This window comes from Strongylocentrotus purpuratus, unplaced genomic scaffold (genome assembly GCF_000002235.5).
Source record: "Strongylocentrotus purpuratus isolate Spur 01 unplaced genomic scaffold, Spur_5.0 spur5_scaffold_20, whole genome shotgun sequence".
NCBI lineage: Eukaryota > Metazoa > Echinodermata > Echinoidea > Camarodonta > Strongylocentrotidae > Strongylocentrotus > Strongylocentrotus purpuratus.
The window spans coordinates 11,859,875-11,886,738 of record NW_022145606.1 but is presented as its reverse complement, the minus strand read 5'-3'; the positions used below and the strand labels follow the sequence as shown (position 1 = coordinate 11,886,738).

The 26,864-nt window shown below is 36.5% G+C and overlaps 1 protein-coding gene across 1 annotated transcript; it reads left to right on the top strand.

Moving 5' to 3' along the window:
• Window positions 1-14,517: 14,517 nt before the first annotated feature.
• Window positions 14,518-18,000, top strand: LOC115927222 (ephrin-B1-like). Its single transcript, XM_030992758.1, has 4 exons — window positions 14,518-14,808; window positions 15,741-15,842; window positions 16,467-16,640; window positions 17,285-18,000. Exons 1-4 carry the CDS (start codon window positions 14,637-14,639, stop codon window positions 17,422-17,424), a joined length of 588 nt encoding a protein of 195 aa, XP_030848618.1. The 5' UTR covers window positions 14,518-14,636; the 3' UTR covers window positions 17,425-18,000.
• Window positions 18,001-26,864: the final 8,864 nt, after the last annotated feature.

Here is a 26,864-nt window from a genome sequence, read left to right as displayed (position 1 = left end):
TTTGAAGTTCGCAAGTTCAAATTTACAAGGCCAGTGCCTTTGATGAAACTAGTTGCCATGGCACCTGGGTATTAAATGTATGCTCCATCAAACTCTATCTCTAGATTAGGGATCAAATACGATTTCATTCCAATCTGCTTCACTGCATTTGTATTCGTTTTAAGCAAGAACGTAGTTGTTGTGGAAATAATTTTCTGAAATGTACACCCAAATATACCATAAATATAGAAGTCAATTTTATATGTATGTACTGCTGGCTATCTCATAGTATTTTTGATTGTTTTCCAAAAGTAATTTGCACTGAGATGAAATCATTATTTGCCTACGGTTATACTTGGTGCTCATTGGAAATATCTGTTTTCTGAAAACATAGTAACTAGTAAGGCAAATTTGCATTTTGCAGAGTTATACATTTATGCTTTAAATAGCTGAGATATTGGGACCCAGCTAAGACTATCTGTCATGAATATACAGTGTACTTAAAATTTATTTACCAAAACTGCTTTTTCAACTGGATAACAAAAGTTCGAGAGGTCATGTTCTTAGGTCAATTATTAACATTACAGTGTTGCCCTTGTGATATCATCCCATCGTCTATCCCAGCATGCAGTATTCCTTCCCAGCATGCCTTTCAAGCCAGCTGTGAGGCAGCACGTTGGGGCATAATTTGCCACAAATTCCATTTTCACGGGACATCCCCCTTGCTCACCGTGAAGCCATTTAAAGAATTTCTATGCGCTGTGCTCAAGCGAATGGAGACGGATAGAGAGACGCGTGCCGCGCATTAAACACTGTTATATCCAACTGTGATGTGTCTTAGATTGAACTTACAACCAAGTCGAGATAGCTAACAAAATTGTGATACAACTGTTGGTTTCCTTCGTAATGTGGATGTTTTTTTATATTACTATGTCCATCTTGTTGTCATTTTGTTTCCAAATCGTTGAGAATATACAGTCATTTCATTCTTCAATGAAAGATGACGCAATTGAAAGTATGTTATAGCAATACGGTAGTGATGTCGGTAAAATACAATACCTTTAAAGTGATGACCGAGACCTTCATATTACAAGCCATTCCAGTCGGCCCTTAATTGCATTACTTGGTTCATTAAGGCCGAAAAATGAGTTTATTACCCCAAGATGCTTATCAAAACCGACTTGCAGCCGCATTGTATACCATGAAAAGAAACCAAAGTCAAGGTTAGTGAGAATTAGAAATTCCCAATCCCCATTCAGCCAAGTGATATTTATTGCGTAATGTAAAACCTTTAATTTTACATGACACGTGCATAAATTTGTAGAGATTTTCTTGGGAATTTAAGAAACTTTGCGAATAGCAAAAAGTCAGTGTCTTGTCATTTTTTTTCTCAATTAGTTCATCATGACGTAAAGCTTTCATGAAATTGAAAGTATTTGACCCGCTTGCAAAATATGTGAACATGTCATACGCGCAAAATTTCTTCTTTAGCAGTAGCTTTATGAAGAGTGTGTACAGGAGCTGTGTGATAGATTCTTTTTTCTTCTTTTCATCGGAACGTTGTGTGAGAAAAAAACGTTAAACTAAATTGGGGGATGAAAATGATTTCAAATGAAAAGTTGATAACGAGTCAGGTCTGAAGGAAGGCTATCTACTGTTCTCATATGTGTGAACATTGTATCAAATCAAAGCTTTTCAACCAGGTAAAGCCTGTCTAACAGCTTTCACTCATGTTTGAATGAATCTTAATCCAAATGTTGTATACATTACTCCTTGTGTGAATAACCCTGGTGATATCTATAAAGAGCCTTTGCCAAAGATGCCTTACATTAGGCTGCTCAATGTCCCAAAGGATCTCTTTACAAAGATGCTCCACTGCAGGATGTGGGGTAGTAAACCCCCTGGGACAGTGGGGGAGAAATATGTTCATATATGGTTTAATCCGGCTGAATTTGATTTACTTAGATGAGAATCGATGAAAGATATATGGTCTGAAAAACAACTCAATTATCAAGACTTGGCCAGCCAGCTTTGTAGCCAGAAGAAAAGGTTAACCCTGACTCATAATACTCATATTTCAATACTTTTTGTATGTACTTGTGCATTCTATTTCAATGCATTTTGAATTTGAATCTTAATTTGAATTCAATACAGGATGCAACAAGAATCAGGAGTTAGGGCATTCTGCCACCCCCCCCCCCCCCACCAACAAATATTGTTTCAAAATTATAATACAATGTTTTGAGTCAAAGCCCAATGTTCCTAAACCTTGTCAATTTCTTTCCCTTCTTAACATTTTTAGTCTGTAACCCTGCATACTACCAATGAAATATAACATACCGGTATGTAACTGAATTTTGTATGAGTTTTAAGTTTACCTGATAATTCTGCACAAGTTAGAATAAATGATAATATGATGAAAAGACGTTAACAAATTATATGTTGCATCCAGTACAAGGATTTTTTCTCCAACAAACCTATTAACGAGTATAACAAGTATATCTTAATGGAAAATATGAGGAAAATTATTGTTGAAAGTTTGAAATACTTCGTGAAAGTTCAGCTAAAGGTTAATGGATCAAGGATAGTTTTACAGAATCATTAAAATTATGAACGAGCCACTCCTGTAAAAAATGTTGACCAAAAAGAAAGAAAGAGAAGGTGTGAAAAAAAAAAGTAAGGGTTTCATGCTGATTGCCATATCAAACATAAATTATTCCTTGCTATTCTACCAGCATCAGTTCCGTATCCTTGTTAGTCAATAGCGTGAGTATTATTTTTCAAACAGCTATGTTGTCATTTTAATATTGATGTTTGTGTGAAAAAGCTTCAATTTCTCACATCATGTTTTCTCGCACCAGCAGTCAATGTTGACTAATGTTAGAATTCATACCAAACAAGACCGTTCTTAATTAGCTCCCTGTGAAACCCACCCCATCCTTCACTTTGTTTGTTAGTGCAGATCCAGGGGGTTGTTTCCCCAGAAGTGTTATCGAATAAAATTTGTGGTGTAACAGAATTTACCGAAATAACAAACTAAAAGTGCTGCCGCTGAGTGTAGATGAAAATAGAGCATTTGTGTAGACATGTGTCTATGATTTAAGGCCCTTGCTCCAATTGGTGTTGAGAAAATGTGATGGAATTAGAATGACCCTCGATTGCTCCAGAAAAACAGCGAAAACACTTCAAAGAAGATTTGGAGCCGATTTTGTTTCATTGAAATGTGTCACTGCTCTTTCAGGGGGAGGATACAAGATTTTGTTTGGGGTGCTGGGGGGGGGGGGGGATGGGGGCACGGGTCTAAAGAAAAAATCTTTATGGTACCCCCCCCCTAAAAAGGGTTAAAACATGTACACTTGCATGTGCTTTTTGGGGGGTAGGGCTAGGTTTTATGTTCTTGAGGTCAGTATGATTTAGTTTTAAGGGGGAGGGGAGGAGGGTCTTGGGCTGCTAGTGGCCTCTAAAGTCCACCAGTGGTCCAAGGATGATTTTTCCATAATTTTATGTTAGTCTTTACAACTGTGATGTTAAAAAATATAAAATATGCAAATCAAATAAAACACTCCCCTTATAAACACACACACACACACACACACAAACAACATCAACAAATGTTAAATTGCCCATGCTTTATGTATTAAAAAACATTTTTGAAGTACCGGTACTGTAGCTACGAAACCTAAATCTGTTTGCAATTCCAGAAGTAGTTTCACACCGTTTCCGATATTTACTCGTCAATATTGCTCGTAAATTCATCCCAATTTTCACCAACGCTTTTGTTTGTTGATGTTACCATACCACCGGTTGCCCCCTCTCAAAACTAGACTTGACCCCAGCAGTTATGTAAAGAAAGCGGTTAGAAACAAGGCACTGTTTGCATTAGTTTAGATTTATTAGTCTGGTTAGGAGACAAGCACTCCCCTTGTCTCATGTCGGAGATGTTGTTATATTCATTGATGTTGAATTCCTCCCCCCTGATCAAAACCATACAGATAACAACTAAATTATTCATACCCTTTATTACCAAGGTTTGTAATTGTTTAATTAAGTATGTAACAAGTTGATTTGTCCCCATAAATGCTTCTTGAGAATGTAACAGAGAACAGATTTCATTAAAAACTATTCAACAAAGATCATAATTACACCAGGACACTTTTCGTTCTTGCGTTACGAAAAGCACACATCAATTTTGTTAAGAAGGGGTATGATTAATTAAGTTGTTCAAACTGTAAATGTGACATTTATTATACCATGAAGAAAACATTTGCTGTACAAAGATTATTTATATGAAGTTTTTTAATATAATTTTTAAAAATAAATTTCATTTAGTCTGCACTGGCCACGAGTACCGGTAAGTTTACATGCTCTTATCGTTGGAAACCTGGGAGATTTCAAATTGGCCCATCTAGCATGGATGACATTTATTAGGCGATGGGAGAGGGTTGTATTTGGTTATATGGCGGTTCGTTATGATTCGACACATACCTGTTATTGCGGAGAGTGGATGATATATGATGTGCTTGACAGAGAGATAGAAGCAGAGAGAGCAAATGACAGGGAGAAGTAGAGAGAGAGAGATAGAAGCAGAGAGAGAGAGAGATAGAAGTAGAGAGAGAGAGAGAGATAGAAGCAGAGAGAGATAGAGAAGTAGAGAGAGAGAGAGAAGTAGAGAGAGAGAGAAGTAGAGAGAGAGAGAGAGAGAGAGAGAAGTAGAGAGAGAGAGAGAGAAAGAGAAACCAACAAACAGAATAGAGAAAGGGGATATTATGACTTAAAGATAAACTTGAGTTCTGGTAATGCGATTGCATTGTGAAAGAAAAGGTGTGGAATGGATCAGAAAAGTTGATCATATATTAGTAACGGTGTGTAATGCAAGGTTCTGGAGTCATCAAAATCATCATAAATTTGGCACAGTCTTGGTAAAGTAACAATCACTTACACAGAAAGATGTATATGGGACAACACGCATGGTGTCGGGGCTAGTACTACCCTGCTTTCCTTATCTTTCTATGCTCATTACTCAGCCAGTATACATTTTCTTCCAAAATTGTTTAGCACATGACATTTATTTGTAATCTTGAACATTCAGTGTAAGTTTCGTTAGATTCTGTGAGAATTAATTTTCTTTTTTTACTAGAACTCAAGTTTATCTTTATTCTTTAATGTACATGTATATAAGTGTGGGAAGAGAGAGAGAGAGGGAGGGAGGGAGAGAGAGAGAGAGAGAGAGAGAGAACAAGAACGAGAGAGCAGAGTGCTTGAGGGAGTGGTGGGGATAGGGAGGAATAGAGGAAGAAAGGATGACAGAGAGAAAGAGGGAGGAAGAGGGGGAGAGAGAGAGAGAGAGAGAGAGAGCAAGAACGAGAGAGCAGAGTGCTTGAGGGAGTGGTGGGGAGAAGGAGGAATAGAGGAAGAAAGGATGACAGAGAGAAAGAGGGAGAAAGAGGGGGAGAGAGAGAGAGGGAGAGAGAGAGAGCAAGAACGGGAGAGCAGAGTGCTTGAGGGAGTGGTGGGGAGAAGGAGGAATAGAGGAAGAAAGGATGACAGAGAGAAAGAGGGAGAAAGAGGGGGAGAGAGAGAGAGAGAGAGAGAGCAAGAACGAGAGAGCAGAGTGCTTGAGGGAGTGGTGGGGAGAGGGAGGAATAGAGGAAGAAAGGATGACAGAGAGAAAGAGGGAGGAAGAGGAGGAGGAGAGAGAGAGAGAGAGAGAGAGAAGAGAAATATAAGAGGGGAAAGGGGAGGAGATTTTAGATTTGAGGGGGTGGGGTTGAATAAAATTGAAACAAGAAAGGGATATGACATGTTCTGGGTTTATCATCCTGTTATTCTCCTACTAAAATTTATCTTTGTTTACATTATGATGCATTTCATGTCATTTCATCAATTATAAACACATCATTCACAGAATTGTGTGGGTCCATAATATGATTTGAGGCGAGGTATTTATGACCAGATTAGTTGGTGATTACGATAATTCATACAGCAAGAATGTGACATACGTCATTATCAACATCTTCTAGAACATTTCTTACTTGTCAAAGGTAAATGCAATGATTGAGGAAGACTTTTATTGCATAATTAAAGTCATTGATGTTACTTTCAAAATACGGTCATTACTTTGCTCCTCAAAGATGTTTTGTAAGAAGATGAAAATACATTTCTCAAAAATATTGGATTCTGCCTGGTGCCATACCCCCAGAGTATATAATAAGCAATTTTGTCTCCTCTCAAAGCTGTATTTTACCTTTAAGACATGAATGGCAGGGGGAGGTCATCTTCAGGTGTTGCTTTTGAATTGATTTTTCCGCAGTCATTGATCTTTGGAAGGCGGTAGAGGGGTAATGTGATGCGCCCCTATACCACCTGACTGGGGACCGTACAGGCCACCTTACACCCCTGTTCATTAGCTTGTGCTACGTGTCTTGCAATTTCATGAATGAAAGGAATTACGAATGGGAGGGGGGTGGAGGAAATAGGGCGAAGGGACAATTATCGGTGCAAGGGGGAAACTTGATGCAAAGATCTACTTAAATCGATCTAAAGCGTTTGATGCTACAATCCCACTGTCCAACTTTTTAAATGGTACAAGGGTAACACGATGCGCATCTTTACCACCCAATTGGGGACCCCAGAGGCAGAGGCCACAAATCCCATTGCTCGTTAGATAGTTGTACACTTCTTGAATATTATTGCATGATATAAAGTGTGGAAGCTGCAGGACAAATTTAAGATTTGAAAGATAATGAGAGAAGGGGGAGGGGGTATCTAGCTTTCTTGTTCACTTTACACGAATATTATTTCATCAAACTGTTGATATTTCATTTTTTGTTAATGTCATTTTTTTAATTGGGGCAGTGTCCATGAAGGTGTTGATTAAAAGAGGAGGAGGGATACCATTCCACATATCTAAGAAGCTTGCACATTTAATCTTCTAGCCCACTTGGGTAAATTTAGCCCACTTTTTAAACTTTTTACTGGAATTGAATTTGAAAGAATGCCTGCATTTTTTCATCAAGTTTGTGTTTTTACTAAAAGTCCATGTTTACTTAGTTGAACCCCTACAGTAGTTACATTGCGGTCAAAGACCCTTGTCAGGCGTTGTTTGTAACAAAGTCTGCCAACTAAGAGACTATGTTAACTGCGTGGTCTGCTGCACCCCATAAGTCCTGTACTATAGCTCATTTGACACAGTCAGAGATTGTTAGAAATAGGCTCTGCTCAAGACTTTAGGGGTTGTTAATAACAGAGTCTGGGAACTAAGAGACTATGTAAACTGCATGGTCTGCTGTACCCATAAGTCTTGTACTACATTCTCATGTGAAACAGCCATAGACCTGCTTTAGTGACCACCTGTCTATAAAGACCATGTTTTTTGTTTCCCTTGAAAACGGTTTCTCATTGAATCATGTACTAAAGGAACCTGTCTTCAAAGACCACTCTTTGTGTATCCCTTGGGCGGTTGCTATAGACAGGTTTGACTGTATTTGTGATAAAGTGTCAAATTAGAGTCTGTGCGTTCAGGCTACTTGTATACCGCAATTCAAGAGCGATCTATTATACAGGTTAACATTTCTTTCCACGTTTCTTTCCACCTTGCAAGTATGAGAAACACCCCGCAGGTGAGATTTAATGGAATCTCAGGTGTGTTGAGTCATGAATATTCATGAGTGACTCATTGCCTTATGAATTATTCATAGCACTAGTCACCCGACTTGGAAACACTTCTCGCTCCATTCACAAATCTTGATGAGTCTTGGAAAACAGACCCTAATCAACCAAAGCTCATCAAGCATTGCCTCAATATCCAAACCATCCAGGTCAAAACAGGTTAAACCAGGTTAAACTAAAAAAAAATTCCTGGCAAAAGACTATTTTAGAGTTATCAATCATATTTGAGTAATTCCTAGCTTTGAATCAGCCGTTTATTACAAGATTTAATCGATTGGGAACTGTTCGAGCAAAAAATGTTCTGAAATATAAGCCTAAGCAGTTTGAATTTTATTGATTTGAAGTGGAGTTGCAATCTAATTCACCTTGTTAAGTGTGAAACGCTCTAGCTCAAGATTTAAAGGGAAATTCTCTTGAATTTGTTGCCATTTTTTACTGAAACACCATTAAACCTGAACTCTGGCCAATATAACTTTCGACTTTCAAATGACAAAATGTCAAATTACCAACCGTGGTCTAATTTGAGATTTTTTCCCCTTTTTTTTCTTGAAATGAAAATTCCAAACGGTGCCACAGAGCAAGTCATTTTCTGGAGGTTCTATTTCAAAGCTGAAATTGCCAAATTTGTACTCAATTGCATTTTGATTAGATGAAAATGAGAATAATTTTTTTGTGTTGTGTTGTTTCGCTCATCCCGTGCAAAAAGTACAAGTGACATCAAATGAATTGGTCTAAAAGTGATTCTTTATTACATTCCCATTTCATATTTTTAGACAATATTATCCATTGAGTAGCCAAAACGGCATTCAGATGGATTTTAAACACAGTTTCCTTAATGACCTTATGGTTCCACACGGACAATATTTTGTTTGAAAAAGGGGAGCATTTGTGATACAACTACAAGACTTGCAAATCAGGCAGCAAGAAACTCTTTCACAAGACAACAGTTGTTTATTTATGTGTGTTCCCCATTGATTTTGGTATGGCCTGATAGGCTCCATGATAATTATGTTTTTAAAAATCCCAACATTTTATCTTTCATTTTTCTCTTTTTTACCAAGTACTTTCATTCATTTTAGAACATTTTCCTTTTCTAGCCTAGGGTTATGACTTTGCGTTGGCAGAAAATGTTGATAGATGCTTGCGGTCTCATGTTTCTACTCGACCAGGCTCATGTACTTTCTGTGATCATTCAGGGAATATAAGCTCACCCTATTGTTAATGCCCCTTCAAAATCTAAATGTTTTCTGCATGTATTAAGGGGTGTATTCACACAAGAGTGTAATCAAACTTAGTTATCAATTAATGTTTATGCAGTATAGTACTGGTATATCTGAAGGGGGCAGCTACAAGATGCTTTGTTATGCAATGATCTTCAGACTGGACTGTGCAAGATGAAAAATGATGTGCTTCTTTTGTGAGCAAACTTGTATTGCTCATGACCTTTGAACTTTGCTTTCAGTGGAGGTCACAACCTTCAAATGAAGCTATTTCTGATTGAAACAGCTGTCATCAGTTTTCTACTCTTGGAATTCAGGAAAAAAGTGTGATTGTTAGATTTGACATCAGGTGGGAGTATGATTTTGCGTATAAATAAGGATGGAAGGGGAGAGAGAGAGAGAGGGGGGGGGGGGGGTATTGAGAACAAAACAAGGAATAGCAGATTGAGAGAGAGAGAGAGGGAGAGAGAAAGAGAAAGAAAGAGAGAAGGTCATGAGAGCAGAACAAGGAAGAGCAGAGGAAAGACATGAAGAAAAAGACAGAAAAAAGCTAGAAGGGAGAGAAATACACAGGCGGAAGAGGGAAGTAAAGTGAAAGAGTGGAGAGAGAAACAAAGAGGGAAGGAGAGAAAACGTGAAGGGAATAGGAATAGAAAGCATGAAAGAGGGAAAGTGGAGAAAAGGGAAGAGAAAAGGGGACTGCGGGGGGGGGGGGGGGGGGGGGGGGAGAGTAAGGGAGGGGAAGAGAAAATATGAGAGAGGGGGGTGAAAGGGGTAAAGTTGGGGGTGAGAATGGTAGAGAAAGAGAGGGGGACAGAAGTGAAAGTGAGAGGGCGAGGTAGCTAAAGAGATGAACAGTACGCAGAGAAAGGTCATACACATGATTTTGATTATATCAGCTGAATTTGATATCACCAATATACTTGGGAGTGCATGGTATTATTCTGTTTTCCAGGAGGATAGAATCTAAATGCAGAGGTATATTATTGCTTAAAATTATGATATCCATATCACTAGTATATTGTTCCTAACATACCTGCAGTGATTCATTTGGTACCCCCCCCCCCCCCATTATTTAAAAGCAGGGAATTCAGGGCCTGACTTACATTGAGACTTGTCGCCATGGCAACAGGAAAGAGGAACTCACAAAGCAGTGAAAATATTAGATCTGAACAATTTGCAATATGGCATACATGCATTTGTTCTGAATTCCAGGTTAAATATAAACTCCATCTTAAATATTTGCATATTAAAAAGAGAGGGAGAGAAGACAAGAGAGAGAGAGAGAGAGAGAGAGAGAAAGAAAGAGAGGGGACAAGAGAGAGAGATGGAGAGAAGGAGAGGGGGTATATAGGGCAGTGTGTATATGGGGTACCCAAAATGACTAGGAAGGAGCAAATCTCGAACAGGGTGACATTTTTGCAAAGACATGTCTCTTTCACTACAGACAGTCGGAGCATACCTGTACAAACATCCCAAATTCCTCTCTTTTCCTCCAGAGATAAGAGTAGAGTGTGACAATCCTTTTTACTTTGAGACAAAACCAGACACAAGAATGACTCATCAACCTATTAACAGAACTCTTTTTTTCTTTCAAAGGCAAGCGTCACATTCTTTTTGATTTTTTTTTGTCGTCAAAGCCATGCTAAAACTCCCTCATCTATTATACCCTCATTTTCACACATTTATGAAAAGGTGTCTCCCTTCAAGCCCTTTTGTTCCTCTCTCTCTCTCTCTCTCTCTCTCTCTCTCCATCTCTCTGTCTCTTTCTCTCTCTCGGTGTGTACATTATTTCCCCACTTTCTCTTCTTTTTTTGTCCATTTCGGTTTTATTTCTTCTCTTTCTCTCTCCCTTCCTTCTCTCTCTCTCTCTCTCTCTCTCTCTCTCTTTAGTGTTCAAACATCACACCAGGTGACAGCTGGGAAGGCTCTAGCCTTACTCCAAGGTCTTCAGTAGTTTCTTATTTCAGTTTTTCACTCTTTCATGCTTGTGTGAAGGTTCTGAAGATCAAGACAAAAGAAGAAAAATTGAAGAGGTTTTGATGAAATGAAGGTTGCCAACATTTAGATAAAACTTTATAGACTTATACTAGATCTTCCTCTTCTTCGTCTTCTTCTTCTTCTTCTTTTTCTTCTTCTTTTCTTTCCTCTGTTGTTCTCCAACCCCATTCCTGTTTTCTGCTTGGCAAACAGAAGCCAAGTGGACATAGCATACACAGAGAAAAGGAGAAGAATATTTGCAAACAAACCAGTCTGTTACATACAACACTGACCACTCTGTAAATAAATCCACATAAAGCCCCCTCTTACTTGCAAGAGCCCAGCTAATGACCATCCCTTTGTATACAATAGCCCGTTATAACTACAGAACACTTTCTCATTAGTTAAGTTCATGAGACAATCAGTTATCAGTTGTGGTAATAACAGAACATAGCTGTATACAGTTACTGGCATAATAGAGGTGGCTCGAGAGTCCAGATTTTTTTTAAAGAGGGGGCATATTTGATATGCTGACATATGCACCCCAAAAAATGAAATAAAAAAAGTTGTCACCTCAAAATGATGCAATTGTTTGAAATAGATGTAGTATCATTCATGTTTGCTGAACAGTGGAGCTCGAAACAAGCAAAGACAAGCGGTACAAAAAGTCCTGAAACTATCAAAAGTTGGAAGTTTCAGGTTTGGTCTTCCCTCCAGTATCGATACAAGTTAGGCTACAGACAGAGTGCAGTGTACTGAAAAGCTACTTAAATGATTGGCATAACTGGCATCAGATAGCCTGTAGGGGGCAGCATTCCACTTTAGGTTCTGCATACATGTACATGGATAGCGTGCTCTATTGAAAGTACACACAGGGGTGACAAATTCTTTCGGTTTGTAGTTTTTAGATTTTTTCAGTCCCTCTCAAATGGTTCATGCACAAGAATAGTTCCAAAGCAAAAAGATAATCTCTTTATTTGCTTATTGTAATCTTTCTTTGATTAAATCTGGATGGAAGATCTTAAGCAGATGGTTTATTTGTTCTTTTTTTTGCCTATTAAACTATTTGTCAGAAACTGGACGTGTTGGTTTTTCTTTCAATCTCAGTTTAGAGATGTTTATCGTTATCCTTTTTCAAGCATCAATTTATGGCTGTCTTTTTTTCTTCTTTCTCTCTCTTTCTTTTGGTGTTTTTTGTTTGTTCTCTCTCTCTCTCTCTCTCACTTTTTTTCTCTCTCTTTTTTTTCTCTCTCTTTTTTTCTCTCTCTTATCTCTTTTTCTCTCTCTCTTTCTTTTGGTGTTTTTTGTTCATTCTCTCTTTCTCTCTTACTTTTGATTATCTCTCTGGATAAACAGGAAATGTTTCCAGGGCATGGTTAAATGGTAAATGTCCTTTCTCTACATTTGCATCAATGTGTAGGATTGGAAAATAAGATGAAAGAAATGATACCATTCAAGGTGAAGGATGGCAATTCACCTTAAGAGCGTGGAAAATGAAGTGAGAGAGAGAGAAAGAAAGAGAAAGAGAGAGACAGAGAGAGAGAGAGAGATTGGGGGAGAAAAAGAGAGAGAGAGAGAGAGAGAGAGGAAGAGGAGAAAGAACAAGAGAGGAAAAGAGTAAGAGAAGAAGAATAGAGAAAAAAGGAAAGGTGAAGAAAAGAAAGTAAGAGAGCAAGAAAGAGAGGAGAGGTAATGAGTAAGACAGAGATATTAAACATGAGAGAGAGATTGTGCGAGTGAGAGATATTAAAAATGAGAGAGAAAGAGGGAGAGAGAGAGAGAAAGAGGAGGAGGAAAGAGAGGAAAGAGGGAGTATACAATCTCTAATCCTCCGATACCCAATAAAGACAAATTATATTACCAGAAGTTACCCTCGAGCAAAACCAGGATAGAAAAAGGGGGCCAAATTTCCTCAGCGAGAAAGGAATATTTTCTTTTAATCAAGTACCGACAGCCCCTCTGAATACTAATGAACATAATTTGGTGGTTTTACCAGGGACCGTAGTCATTGTTAGCGAGCGGTCAAAAGCGGCCTTCCTTCGTTATTCGGCAACCCTTTCTTTCACCGCAACTTCACGCTTTTGACAAAAGGGGGTGGTTGCTGTACATGTTTATTTCTCTGTGTTTATACACGACAACAAAGCTTTGCAAGTTTTGCGTTCTGTTACTCTGAATGTAAACACGTTCGGTGATTTTGAATTGAATTGGAGGAAAGTATCACAGGTGTGTAATAAATATGGCTAATTCTTATTCATCGCACATATTTGTCTAATGCGGCAAGAAGGTTAAATATTTCATTCGAGAGAGGATGGAGGGAACTCTTTGAAATAGATATCTTCTTACTCTCGTTTTAATTTGTTATGATTGTAATGTGTATCAGAATATATCTATGAATTACAGCCATGACTATTATTTAGGGATATGAACTGGAACGCGTAATATATGGCAGTCTCTCCCCTCCACCTTCATTGTGGAAAACTCTTGAAAAGGCACGCAAAGTTAAGAACCATATATTTGAAGGATATCAAATGTGGTTGTGTTTGTTTATATTTTATCAAACTTAAGCAAGATGGAGCTGATCAAGGTCTTCAAGCCCAGACGTAGCATGATTTCTATCAATTTTTTTGAGGTTCGTCTAACGTGCTTTGTTCGTTCTCTGCCTTAGCGCTTACGAAACTGAACGTGACAGCCCTTCCCCCAATGATGTTGATATTGGAACTCTGAAATGTTTCCAAGCACTTCTTCTCCCTCCTTCTTGGTTCATAACAGAGGTGCTTATCCGGTGGACTTTCTCGTGCCGCGGGCTATAAACCTCGTTCGTGCCTTCATCGGCCGACCACGGGCTTATCCTACCGCCCGATCCTTTGAAATTTTCTTTGTGTCCCTGACAGAGCAAATCAAATTAAAACCTTTGAGTGTATCGTTCTTAATGGAAAGATTTTTTTTTTTAGGGTCACCCTGGTGCAAGAACGTGAAATGCTACGTGTGGGACTACATTAAAGGCTATTTAGAGATGAAATTATATATTACTCTTTGATAAAGAAAAAAAAATTATGAGTGAGACCATCCAAGACCAGAGATGTAGAATGATTTTTTTCTTTCTTTTTAGTAGAACAAACATTGTATTTCAAATATATTACTCATCATGGCAATTATTTGTAATAGAGGACTAATTCCTGTTCATTTTTCTTCAATGTTCGAACTAATTTTATCAACCCTAATTTCCTCACTTTTTTGAAGACTTTTGGTGTACAAACATACATCAAATTATGTATTCCTAATTTACCTTTGATGAATACTAATTTTGTTGAGGCTGGAAGGTATTAAGCACCTCGTAATAGCAGTTCAGTATTTGTTTGTTATTTAAACGTGGAACTGTGAATCAGAACATCTTTGTCAAATCCTATGATGGATATTCATTAACATTGTTAAAATTGAATTGGTTTCCTATATTGTAAAAACACATCAAACAAGCAGCTCCCAGGCTGAAAATGTTCAATTTAGAAACAAATTTAGAATATAGAGAGATATAAACAAATACAAAACTAAAATACATGTTGAAAGTAAACTTTTGCAGAAATTTTATAGCATTGGTAAGATAAAATCAACTCATTGTATTTCATTTTCTCTCTCTCTCTCTCTTTCTCTTCCTCTTTTTTTTCTCTCCCTCACAGTTTCACAAGCACCGGCCTGAATATCTCGGTTGAAATCAACGATCTGATTGACATCCAGTGCCCACAAACAGAGAATACGACCGAAGGCCGATTAAAAGCGCAATACCTCAAGTTTATGCAAGTCTCGTATCAGGGCTACGAACAGTGTTCGCTGTCAGCCAGAAACCGCCATCTCTTGTCCTGTAACCGTCCCTACGTCCAAAATAGGCTCACGTTACTGTTCCAAGAGCACACGCCCTATCCACGAGGTCCGACGTTTAGACACGGCGAAGAATACTATTTTATCAGTAAGTTTTCTTTCCCCGTTTCTCTCCAAATTCTGTCATTTTGTATTAAAGGTAAAGACCAGTATTGGAAACGCCCCCATTTCAAAAAATGAAATGGAAGCTCTCACTACCAATCATGTGAAATAATATGTTTTGACTAATACATGATGATACATAATTTGCCGGGAAACCGCCTACTAATTCATATATTTGGTAAATTTGTTTCTCTCATGGTCTGTGAGAGATATAGGGTAGTCCCATGTACATCTTTCTGTGTATAGTGCTTGTAACTTTACGAAGAATGGGCCAAATTTCTTATCATTTTGATGATTCCAGAACCTTGCAGATGCTAGATGCTAGATGATCAACCTTTTCTGATTGATTCCACAACGTTTCTTTCACAATGCAATCGCATGACCATAACTGGTCTTTACCTTTAAGCACTATGGTGCTTCATGTTTTTAACACTGTTTAAATCACTTGTTAAACATGAAATTTGACAAATTAACAAATGAACCATTTCCGCATGTTTAATTCCCCTTTTGTTACCCATAAACTCTTTGTTAATGAAAGTTTCTTAATAAAACACATGACAATTTGAAGAAAATAAGTTTTAGCAGACATATATAATGTTTCAAACTCTTTTTATTTTTTCCTTCTAAATTACATCTACATGTTTTAAAGCCATACTTTACTAAAGCACTCTCCTCTAGCACCATCTAAAGTCAGCCATAGTTATATGGTCCTGTACCTCGCTCCTTCCCTAGCTAGCTTCCATTTTCTCGCATCAAGTCCTCTGTTTACGAAGTGGAAATTAGGTATTCAGTTCGCACTGTTGGCAAGTTGACCATGAGATGGCGCTGTGCAATAAACAGTGCGCTAGGACAGAATGATAATTTGTTTAGTATTACTTTAACTGATAATTTCTTTGTTTTGTATCTTTCTCTATGCAGCAACTTCAAATGGTTCAGCAAATGGTATTGATAATTCAAGAGGAGGTTTATGTGAATCGCATTACATGAAGTTAAGAGTTTACGTCAAACCTAAACCAACAGGTATGTATCCCCCTCTAAATCAAAATGGTTTGATCCAACTTTAAGTGAAGTATGCACAATATTTGGCAGGATTCATTTATGGATAGGGTATAGGACTTTTTGTGCAGGTGGGTGATTTGATACACATTACACAAAGTTAAGAATTTACATCAATTCTAAACTAACAGCTATGTATCCCCTTTAAATCAAAATGGTATGATCCATCTTCAATTGAAGTACGCACAATTTGGCAGGATTGATTTTTAGATAGGGGATGGTATGGGACATGGATAACTCTCCCGTTTGTCGTTTACAAAAGAATAATTAATTTCTGTTTTTCTTCCTTGGGGTACTACTCAAGTATCAATGGAGACCATGTTTATCAGTTGCATTTCTAAATTAATTTGTACCAAAATACTTTGTTTAGCTGTTTAAGGGGTTAGGCTCAACTAGCACATGTGCTATTTTCTGGCCCCTTTTACCAACCAATAGTTTCTCTTCTTGTATACATGTCAAATCATTGTATGAAATGTATTGCTATTGGTAAATAAATCAAATCAAATCAAATCTAATCTAATCTAATCTAATCTAATCTAATCTAATCTAATCCAATCTAATCTAATTTCTATTTTCTTTTGATCTCAGCTTCACCCACCACCGGCGGTCCACCGACCACGCCCTCAAACTCGTCAACTCCACCCGACATTTCACGAGCCGCCACGAGTATGACGAGCAGAACAACGACGAGAGCGACAACAACTTTACGCACCACCTCCTTACCACCAACAACGACAAGAAGAACAACACGGTATACGACTGGTAAGTACCAGGGTATATTTCTATTCATCTATTCATTTGTGATAGTTTGTAGTAACAGTCTCAACAACAGCAATGTAGTAATAATAATATTAATCATAATGATAAATATTGATAGCAAATTAGCAATGACGATGATTACAATAATACCACTGGTAAGTACTGTGGTATATTTTTATTCATTTATTCATCGATGATAGTAGTAACAATCCCAACAACAGCAATGTAGTAATAATGATTCTAAACATAAAGATAATGATGATGTTGATGATAATAATAAATTATTAAAAATAATGAGGGGCGAGGAGGGGAGGGGGAGGGAAAAGGGAAGGGGAAGGGGAAGGGGAAGAAGTAGAAGAAGAAGTTGAACAAGAACTAGAACAAGAAGAAAGGGAATAAGAGGATGAGGAGGAAGAAGAGGAAGAGGAAGTTACTCACTATATACTTCAAGTTGTATGTGCTACATTATCAAGCTTTTCAGATCCTTTTACAATATATAATAGCTTTAACAGAACTTGACTTTATCTTTCATATGTAGCTATACATTTCCCACTCATGTGACTTCAAACAAAATACAATATTTTTGAAAGAAATATGAATAAATTTTCTCCCTCTTTTCTTCTCAACTTTTAATTCCTAAATTGCAGGAGGAAAGATCAAATCGACCGAAGAAGGGAACAATATCCCAGATAACATGACGCGGGGAGCAGCGAACAGAAGACACGTTTCCACGACCCTTCTCCTAGCGTCGTTGCTCGTCGCGGTCGTCAGATGGCTCCATCCGTGACCTTTGACATGTGACGTCTCGTACTTGTGAACTGTTTTTTTCTAATTTAAGAAACTGTAGTGTGTACTTCGTGCCTGTAGAGAAGAGAAAAGAGGGAATTGTCGAAGCCGAGCCGTCGACCTTTAACAAGAGATGCATTCTGGGGAGTTGGGAGTCTCCACTCCCGAGAGATCCGTGGTTTCTCTTCATAAATCTAACCCCCCCCCCTCCCTTCTCCTGTTCAGTCTAACAAACAAATTTGTATAGCTGTTGGAAGAAAAAACAAAATTAATTTATGGGCAACCCAACCTTGTAATGAGATCATTTGTATGAAAGCTAAAAAAACAAAGAGAAAAAGAATGGCGAAAGTTTGAAATAAATCTGATTAGACATAAACAGTTTGGAATAAAAAAATCATTGAATCTGGGTGTATCTCAAATTGGCAATTTAGGCAGTGGATTGTGATGTTGTCATATGAACAAGTCTTCTCTTTGTCATGTACAACATTTTGCTAATTTCTATTTATCTCCTAAGCGCCTTCTCCCTTCATTAAACAATCTGAAAATGGATACCTTGCTTCGTATGTACTTACAAAAACAAAGTCCTCTTTCTTCTTCCAAAAAAACTGATAATTAACTAACGTCTTCCATCAGCCAAAACCTGGACAAAATCTATTTGACCTGGAAAGTGAAGATATTTGAAATCTTTTAGAAACATAACGTTCGAATCGCAACACGTTGAGGATTATGAAATCATTCTTTTTCAATCAATATTTGCCATTTATGAAACTTCTCACCCATGAACATTGTTTTCAGAGACATTACAGTTTATTTAAACAATGAAGCAATACAAATTGTTGCCAGTTTGAAGATGATAGTGATCAATTTAGCCGTGAAATAAATCCTGTCTTGAAATGGTTAAAGCTATAGCCATTCATGACCCTGTTATCGCTCCCTGGATGCATCTCCTGTAGGTAGTCTATGTATATAGCAACAGAACGAGATTAAATACCAGGGACCCATTTCACAAAGCCTTTTTTCAATGACAAATGACAAATATCAGTGACGAATCTGCTGATAACCAATTAGAAGCAAGGATTTCAGTAGCTTATAACAACAAATGTCATTTGTCACTGATGACAAGTTTTGTGAAACACCCCCCAGGACTATGATCCTCTCCAGAACTTTTGTACTTAAAATATATAGCAAAGAGGATTAAATATTAGTACTACTAACAAATTAAATTGCACTGTGACTACTATACATTAACTCCTTCAAAAAAAGTTCAGCTACTCAAGTTTGAGCATTGATACCTCTCTTGTTACTCTGTTCTTGAACTTGGTGTTGGTATCACAGAAAATCTTGTTTATTCCCCTATACAAGGATGCCCCTTTACAAGGATGTCCCTTTACAAGGATCTCCTTTTTTAATTATGTAATCATGAAGTGTGCAGTACACCTGAATATGAGGACAAATCAATTGTTTATTCCTTTTTAAAGGTGAAATGTTGCATTGTTATTTCTTCTAAACACAATCCACCCTCCAAGCAAACGAAGAATCCACCGTTGATGATAAAAATGCTTTTTGCAACATTTCGCTTTTGACTTGGCCCCATATTCAGGTGTACTTCAAATTCCATGATTACATAACCATTGCAAATGGGGCTTCACCGTCATAAAAAGGAATAAACTGGCATTTTGATGATACTAACAAGACAGACATCAAAGTTAAAACATGAATTGCAGAACTTTTCGTTTGGAGGGGTTTAGATGACTTTTTGAGATTTCAAAGCCTTACTTGCTGAGGGGGAAAAGAATTGCATTTTTTGAAAACTTTTGTCAGAAATGAAATGACTCTCCTTGAACAACGAGTCGCATTTGTACTTCAAGAAATAATGTTTTATACTTAAATATGTATCCTTCCTGAAAAAGCTGCAATTTTTTTGGAGGATTATTACTATTATATGAGAGAGAGAGAGTGAGAAAAGAGAGAAAAACGGCATGAAACATGTCCGTTATGCTCTCGACGTTTTTGATCAACTTGCATTTCTAACTTGAAGAAAATAATATTTTGAATGACTATTTTGTACATACTTGTACATAAGAAATATATTATTGCACTTTTGTTATGTAAAAACTTGATGCTATAAAAATTGATTTTTTTTTTTTCTTCATCTACATTATACATCTCTTGTTCTGAACACTTTGTTTTTTCGTTTATGTTTTTTTGCTCTGAATTTTATTTATATATGCCAAACTTTGTGTATTATTTTCGCTCTAAATTTGTTTGCAAATGTCTCTTTTTTGTTGTATTTGATGTAGAACAGATAATGTTTGTAAAACTTGCAATGTAGAATACAATTATCACTTAGGAACTCAGAAATTGTGCTTCCAAAGCGTGTATACCCTACCTTCCTCAATAATGGCTGAGTCCATAATGCTATGGTGTGAATGCACATGTAGGAGAGTCCACTTAGTTTTTTAGGGGGTTTCACTTTGATTTAGAATGGAGGGGAGGAGTGGTGTGCAGCACAAATGAATTCACCTCTATTTTCCATACATCACTCTGTCTTTAAAAAACAATAGATTTTGATTATGATCGAATGGATTCCAACGTCGCTTCCTCTGTATTCTTCACGTTTTGAAAACGTGATTAAACAATTCAAAATGTAGACTTACGTGTATACTAAAGAACATTGAAGGGGACCAATTGCCAAAACCTATTTTGCTCTGAATATTTAGGTATCCATTAAGGTATCCTATATCCAAAATACCACCTGTCAAGAATATGTTTATTAGGATAAAAAGAAAGTTCAAATATCCTCAATTCAGTTTATGAATATTTTTGGGGTCTCTCTTGTTTGATTCGTAACTGAAATGTAAATGTATTTGATGGATGAAATTAATCAATGAATTAGTCAATTTAATTTCTTCATACTCCTTATTAAACTGAAAACCCACGCCCACACCAAGGTGGGGTAAACTTTGATATGTTATGATAAATAATTTATAGGTTCACAGCCAGAAGGAGCATTAACTCTGTGTTACAAGTTAACACCTTCCTGCCTTCCGAATGGCTCATATTTGATATTATTCTATACCTGCTAAATTTATGCAAATTATAGATTAGGTAATTGGTTCTCTATGGTGTAGACTTTTACTATACAACGCCAGTAGCAAACCAACCACATATACCTTGAAAATCATGTATTCTGGCCCGCACATGTATTCCTCTGAGTAGGACTGTACACTGTTTTTGTTCTAATTTGATACACTAGTATACTCCATAATAAAAAGATATAAACATCATGTCAACACTAACTTTTTTCTTTCTTTTTATTAACTTCTTTTAAAAATGGTGGCAGGGTTTATGCTGATATTTCTTTTTAATTGGATTTTACTGTATACTATATTGGTTGGGGAATTTATATGCAATTTACTTGATTTATTTGATTAATGAATCCTTTAGAATCCCACCATTGGTAATTGATGTAGGTTATAATCTTATGAATTTTGATTTTGATTTTGATTTATATTTATATAATCCATGACAAACCACCATGTAATTGACTTGATGTTTTATTTTGGGTATGTTTGATAGGAGGTATTTAGTTTATTGCGTTTATCAGATTAAAGTTCTGACACCTAAATCCAAGATGTTCCCACCTTTAAACCCTTGGTTGTATCAACCAAATACAGCCATTCTGAAATTCAATGGACTTCATGAACATGAAATTCTAAGGCCTGATTAGACCTTACCGATAATGATTACAATAAACTACCGGTATGCGTTTATATAATGAATGATAACGATTGTGATGAAATGTTCATACCTTAACCATAAAATAATCACTAGAAAATAATCTCCAAAAAGGTTGTCGCAAAGTAGAGGATTGCCAATGTTGGAAAGCAATGATTAAAAATATATAAAAAGATATTATGGTCATGAATTATAAAATATTAATGAAATATGAGATCATGGCTCAGGAACACACAATTTAGCAATTGATTATGACATTGATTGATCGATCATACAATGAATTAAAAATAGCAATCAATTGCTTACTTCTCAGTCGTTGTGTTGCAGGACCCATAATATTGATATTGCCCGCCAATGAAGGCATTTCCATTTTTCAAACCCTCCCTTTTTTTAAATCGCATTGGAACGTATAGTCAGTACTACTATCAAGTTATGAATTTTGAATTGAAATGTCTTGAATGTAAATTCCAATGTGTTTATATGTTCATTTTTATATTGTGAAACAATATATCTCTTTATGACTGTATATTTATTGACACGATACTGATTTGCAAGAGCTGTACAAAGAAAAGAAAAAAAATATGATATTTTTCACCTTTTTTTGTTGTTGGTTGGAACAAACATGGGGATATATATTATTGGCTGTACAAATTTTTTTTATTAAAAAAAATAATTAAAAAGAGAGCATGTGATTTTGCAATGCAGTAAGTTTATTCTTCTCTTCATATATATTTCAAAAGATACAATTTGTAAAGAAAATATCTCACATCTCATGTCATGAATTCCTTTTGTTTTTTGTGTTATTGAATGTAAAGTTCTGTATGGATGCATTTCTACATTTCATTTTGTATGTTTCTTCATTTCTTGTTTTGTTTCCATGACAACAATGTCCTCATCTTGACCCAATCACGACCTGTGTAGATTTCAATTGAACGAGCCATCACAATTTCTTTCTGTTGAACTTCAAAGTTCATATCTGGAGCTATTTTAGACAATTTCTGTAATTGTGTAGCAACTAACTCCCGTTGAAACGTGTCATATGACGCACATAAACCTAGGTTTGTCGACAAACCTCGGGCCTATATGGCTGTACAAAAACTGTATAGCATTTTGCTTTATATACAGTGATTCTTTATACAAGTTGCATTTGATTGGCTGCGAGCAAATTTGTAATAGTGATTTGACAGTTGTAGTTAACAGCAGGTTTAATGAAACAGGACCCTGCTATCGCTTTTGATACCGTATGTGTAAGAAAATCTCCACCTTTTAATGTAATACATTCAGTTTATTATTTTTGAATTGGTTTTCATTCATCTTTCAAGATTTGACTTGAAACTGCTCAAAGACCTCATACTATTTCTGGCTTTTTAGGGAATATTTTATACTAAGTCGTATCTTTGTGTGAAATACGGCTAAGGACAAAACGAGCATTATGTGAGAGAGAAAAAATGGTATCGTAGTGTGAGGAAATATATTGGTCACTTCTGGAAAGCATGTGAGAGGGGCAAATTATAAACCTCTTGTGACAGAATTAATTTATTGTATCACTGCACAAATTTGTCTGATGTTCCAAATCCTCATCAAATGTGTAAGGCACCAAAACATTGCTTCCAAAGGAAACCGCATTGAAATGTGATTTGCTTTCAAAATGTGGTTGTGTCAGATTCAAAACGTAAGATATGATTTAACAAATAATGGAAATTATTGTTTTAATATGCTCCTGTGTGATTTTGCTTTCAAAATCTGCTTGTGGTGGACAAGAAAATTTGGATCATTTCCTTTATTTTGTTTCCATGGTTATTGTGTATTGAATTGTACAAATATTTCCAGTGCATTGTCTTTCTGGAATGGCAAATGTGAATAAATAAGGAGAGAATTCTGTCTGTCAAAATAATTAAACAATGAGTTTCGTATTTCTTTCTTTCTGCTTTATTGCTTGTCGATTTTGAATTCCCTTCACCCCTTATCCCGGAGCCGCCTTGGTGACTATTCCAAAAACAAATACCCTAAAACCCTGCAAATCATACAAAAATGGATTTTCAAATAACAGTTGATGAACTAATAATAATTATGATTATGATATTGATGATGAGATGTTGATAATAACAATGACAATAACAATCATAATGATAATAATAATAAGAAGAAAAAGACGAAGAAGGAGAAGAAGGAGAGAAAGAAAAGTAGAAGAAGAAAAGAGGGAGAAGAAGAAGAAAATAAATTTAGATTCAGATTTAGATACAGATTCAGATTCTAATTCAGATTTAGATTCAGATTCAGACACAGACTCAGATTCAGATTCAGATTAGGTTTCAGATTCGTATTTTTAATTGTTCGAAATATACTAAAATGTGTTTCTCATTAGTGTTACAAACAATGTTAACACAGAGATAAACATGATATTGCATGCTGAGAGCCAGAAGGATGTTAAATGCTCCTAAAACGAGAATGAGTCGGCCCGTACCAGCTATCAGCAGACAACTCAAGAACAATATTCTTAGTAGCATAATGAATGCATTCATAAATAAATAGTAAACTGTAATAAATAAAAATACCGATTACTGTGAAAGTTTTTTCCTGATGCCTTTTATGTTAGGTAGATTTATACAGATAAATGTGTGTACAAGCAAAGGATGTCACCGGCTATTTCTGCTCATCATTATACGAGGCGGTTGACGAAAGGGCACATTGTTATATTGAAATGAAATTTGATATCATGAGCATGAGGTTGAATATGCTGTGATAAGGGGCACTCTTATTTGACCGTTAAAAGGTGTGATTATTTTACAAACTGTTTTTTTTACCGTTTTTTAGAAAAAAATGTATTCAAGCAATTCAAAACTGAGAAAAATCAGCCCAAAGAGGGAGTAACACCAAACATTTTTTTAAAACAAAAACAAGATTTCCGACCGACCGACCCATGTTTTGGCACATAAAGGGCAATATAATATCTTTTTTGTTTAGGCCTAATGTAATGTAATTATCAAAATAGTTTAAATTCGAAGGTGAAATTCTTATTTTGATACATTTCAATAAATTGTGATTTAAGAGACAAACAAACGGCCATGGGGAGATATACAGGGTTTTTTTCAATTGTAAAAGTGAAATTATTTTCTAAAATCACCCGCTCTGCACGAAAATATTAATATTTATAACTGTTGTTGTTATATCTGTCATTATCATGATAATTATTATCACCATCATCACTTCCATTATATAAGATTTACACCCTAAAAGGGTCGGGTAAAGGTTTCAACCAATATGAGTAATTCCATAAATTAGGGACCCACGTTGTGACATTTTTGGTGTCTCTGTTACATAAGGAATCCACACGTATTTGTGGCTCTGCGTAAAGACTTAAATAGTGGAGTGAGATCGTAAAGTGATTTCCAAGCATACTATCGCATCCTCATACCTAGAATCACTAAACAATCATACTCCACTGAGTAACACTTTACTCAGAGCCACAAATCCGTGTGCGGGTTCCTTATGTTACAGGGATACCATAAATGTCACTAAGTGGGTAACCAATTTATGGAATTACCCATATATAAAAAAGGAACATACACAATAATTGATGGGCGGAAAAATCGTACAAAGTATTCGGTAAATACCCCCAATTAGGTAAAAAGAAATGTACTTAATATTGTGTAATGTTTTACCCGACTAATATTTTACTATTTTTTTTAAAGATTGTAATTCAATTTTTTGTAACTATAATTAGTATCATTACCATAATCATTTATGTGCAGTGGTTTGCGTGAAAATGATCTCACGACATACTATATTCAGGTGAGTGCACATAGTAAAGGATTTTCGCTTAAACATAAAGTTGAGTTCTGGTCATGCGATTGCATTGTGAAAGAAAAGTTGTGGAATGGATCAGGAAAAGTTGATCATGTAGCATGTAAGTATTGGTGTGTACTGCAAAGTTCTGGAGTCGTCAAAATCATAATAAATTCGGCCCAGTCTTGGTAAAGTAACCAGCACTGTACTCAGAAGGATGCATATGGGACTACACAAATAGTGTCGGGGCTACTAACCTTGATTTCCTAATCGTTCTATGCTCATTACTCAGCCAGTATACATTTTCTACCAAAATTGTTTGGCAAATGACATTTATTTGTAATCTTGAATATTCAGTGTAAGTTTCGTTTGATTCTGTGAGAATTCGTTTTTTTAATTTTTTTTTATACCATAACTCACTGGCCTTTATCTTTAAATTTAAACATTGAGATAATCAAACTTTTGTTTGCCTTATGTGCCGATCGGAACAGAATGCTCGTTCACCACTAATGAAGAATGGCACAAAGTAACAGACAACAATTAACAAAAGAATGTCTTTGTCCAACACGAAAGCTTTGCAGAATTACACATTTCTGCACTGATAAGCTACATGCCGACCCTTCTACATCACTGTGCAGATACATTTTACACTGGAGACATTCGAATAATCTCGAATCCCTTAAGCTACGGTCACAAAGGTTCGTACGAACGATTATTTCGTATGAATCTCCCTGTTTTTCCATGTCTGAAAATCGCTCGTACGGCGTTCGTAGCAGTTCGTAATGGCATTTGTGACCGAGGCTTTAGGTATAACTATCTCATGATAAATGCAAAGCGACAAATGGAGCTAAGTTGCAATGCTGTAATCAAACCAGGGAGAGTGGTGATCCGAGTATTCACAATGCGTTCCGGAAAAAGAATCATGGCAGATACAGCGAAATCCATCGAGTTCCTCCATGCAAGTACCTCCATGAAGACACACCTGGTAATCACACGCTGGTGAAATAAAAAGGGATGAAATAAAAAGAGAGGTGACGATGGAGAAGGAGAAGGAGACACGAATACCTAGGAGGAGGAGGATGAGGAGAAGAAGAAGAAAAGCAGCAGCAGTAGCAGTAGATGAAGAAGTAGAAGGTAAAGGGTCGAGGGGAGGAGAAGGAAAGGGAGGGGGAGGAGGAGAAAAAAGAAGAAGAAGCAGTAATAGTAGATGAAGCAGCAGTCGCAGTTTTAGTAGTAATAGGGACTTTTAGATTTACACGACGAGAGCGTGGACTGCCGCGTGTGACATTGTGTTAAGGCACTGGGCCATGCCCGGCAGTGCCTTAAAAGGACGTCACATTACCTTAAAAGGATGTCACACGTGGCGGTCCACGTTCTCGTCGTGTAAATCTAAAAGTCTCTAATAGCAGTAATCGTAGTACATTGTATACACACTTCTAAATTTTTGATGCACTCGAGAGGAAGTATGTCAAAAACTGCATCTATACATTTTAGATATATATTATGAGTAAATGTTCGGATTAAAATGATTGAAGTACTCAATGCAGGATGAAGCTGTCTTAATGTATCACCAAAATATTGAAAGATAGTGCTATACTATTTCCGAATGCTTGTTTTAATGATAAAATATACTTATATTTCACTTACATAATTATTCATCTACCTTTTAGGGGGAGGGGCGTGCATGTCAGTGATATATTCAAATTGGAACACTTTTGACTTGGTGTTAATGATAGAAAATATATAATGAAGTTCTGCAGTGTGTTAATATTCACTTCGTATTTGAGTGGGAAATACATGTGTTTTTTAGAATTATTCTTTGAAACAGATTGGCTTATTTTCACCAAAACTTTTAAACCACGGTTGCTTCACGATCATTGATTAAACACTTTCTCACGGGCTAAAATAACGAACGAC

Coding starts and splice junctions, on each gene's coding strand:
- LOC115927222 (XM_030992758.1), top strand. CDS start 14,637: ATGCAAGTCTCGTATCAGGGCTACGAACAGTGTTCGCTGTCAGCCAGA. Junction 14,809..15,740: donor CGAAGAATACTATTTTATCA/GTAAGTTTTCTT, acceptor TTCTCTATGCAG/CAACTTCAAATGGTTCAGCA. Junction 15,843..16,466: donor CGTCAAACCTAAACCAACAG/GTATGTATCCCC, acceptor TTTTGATCTCAG/CTTCACCCACCACCGGCGGT.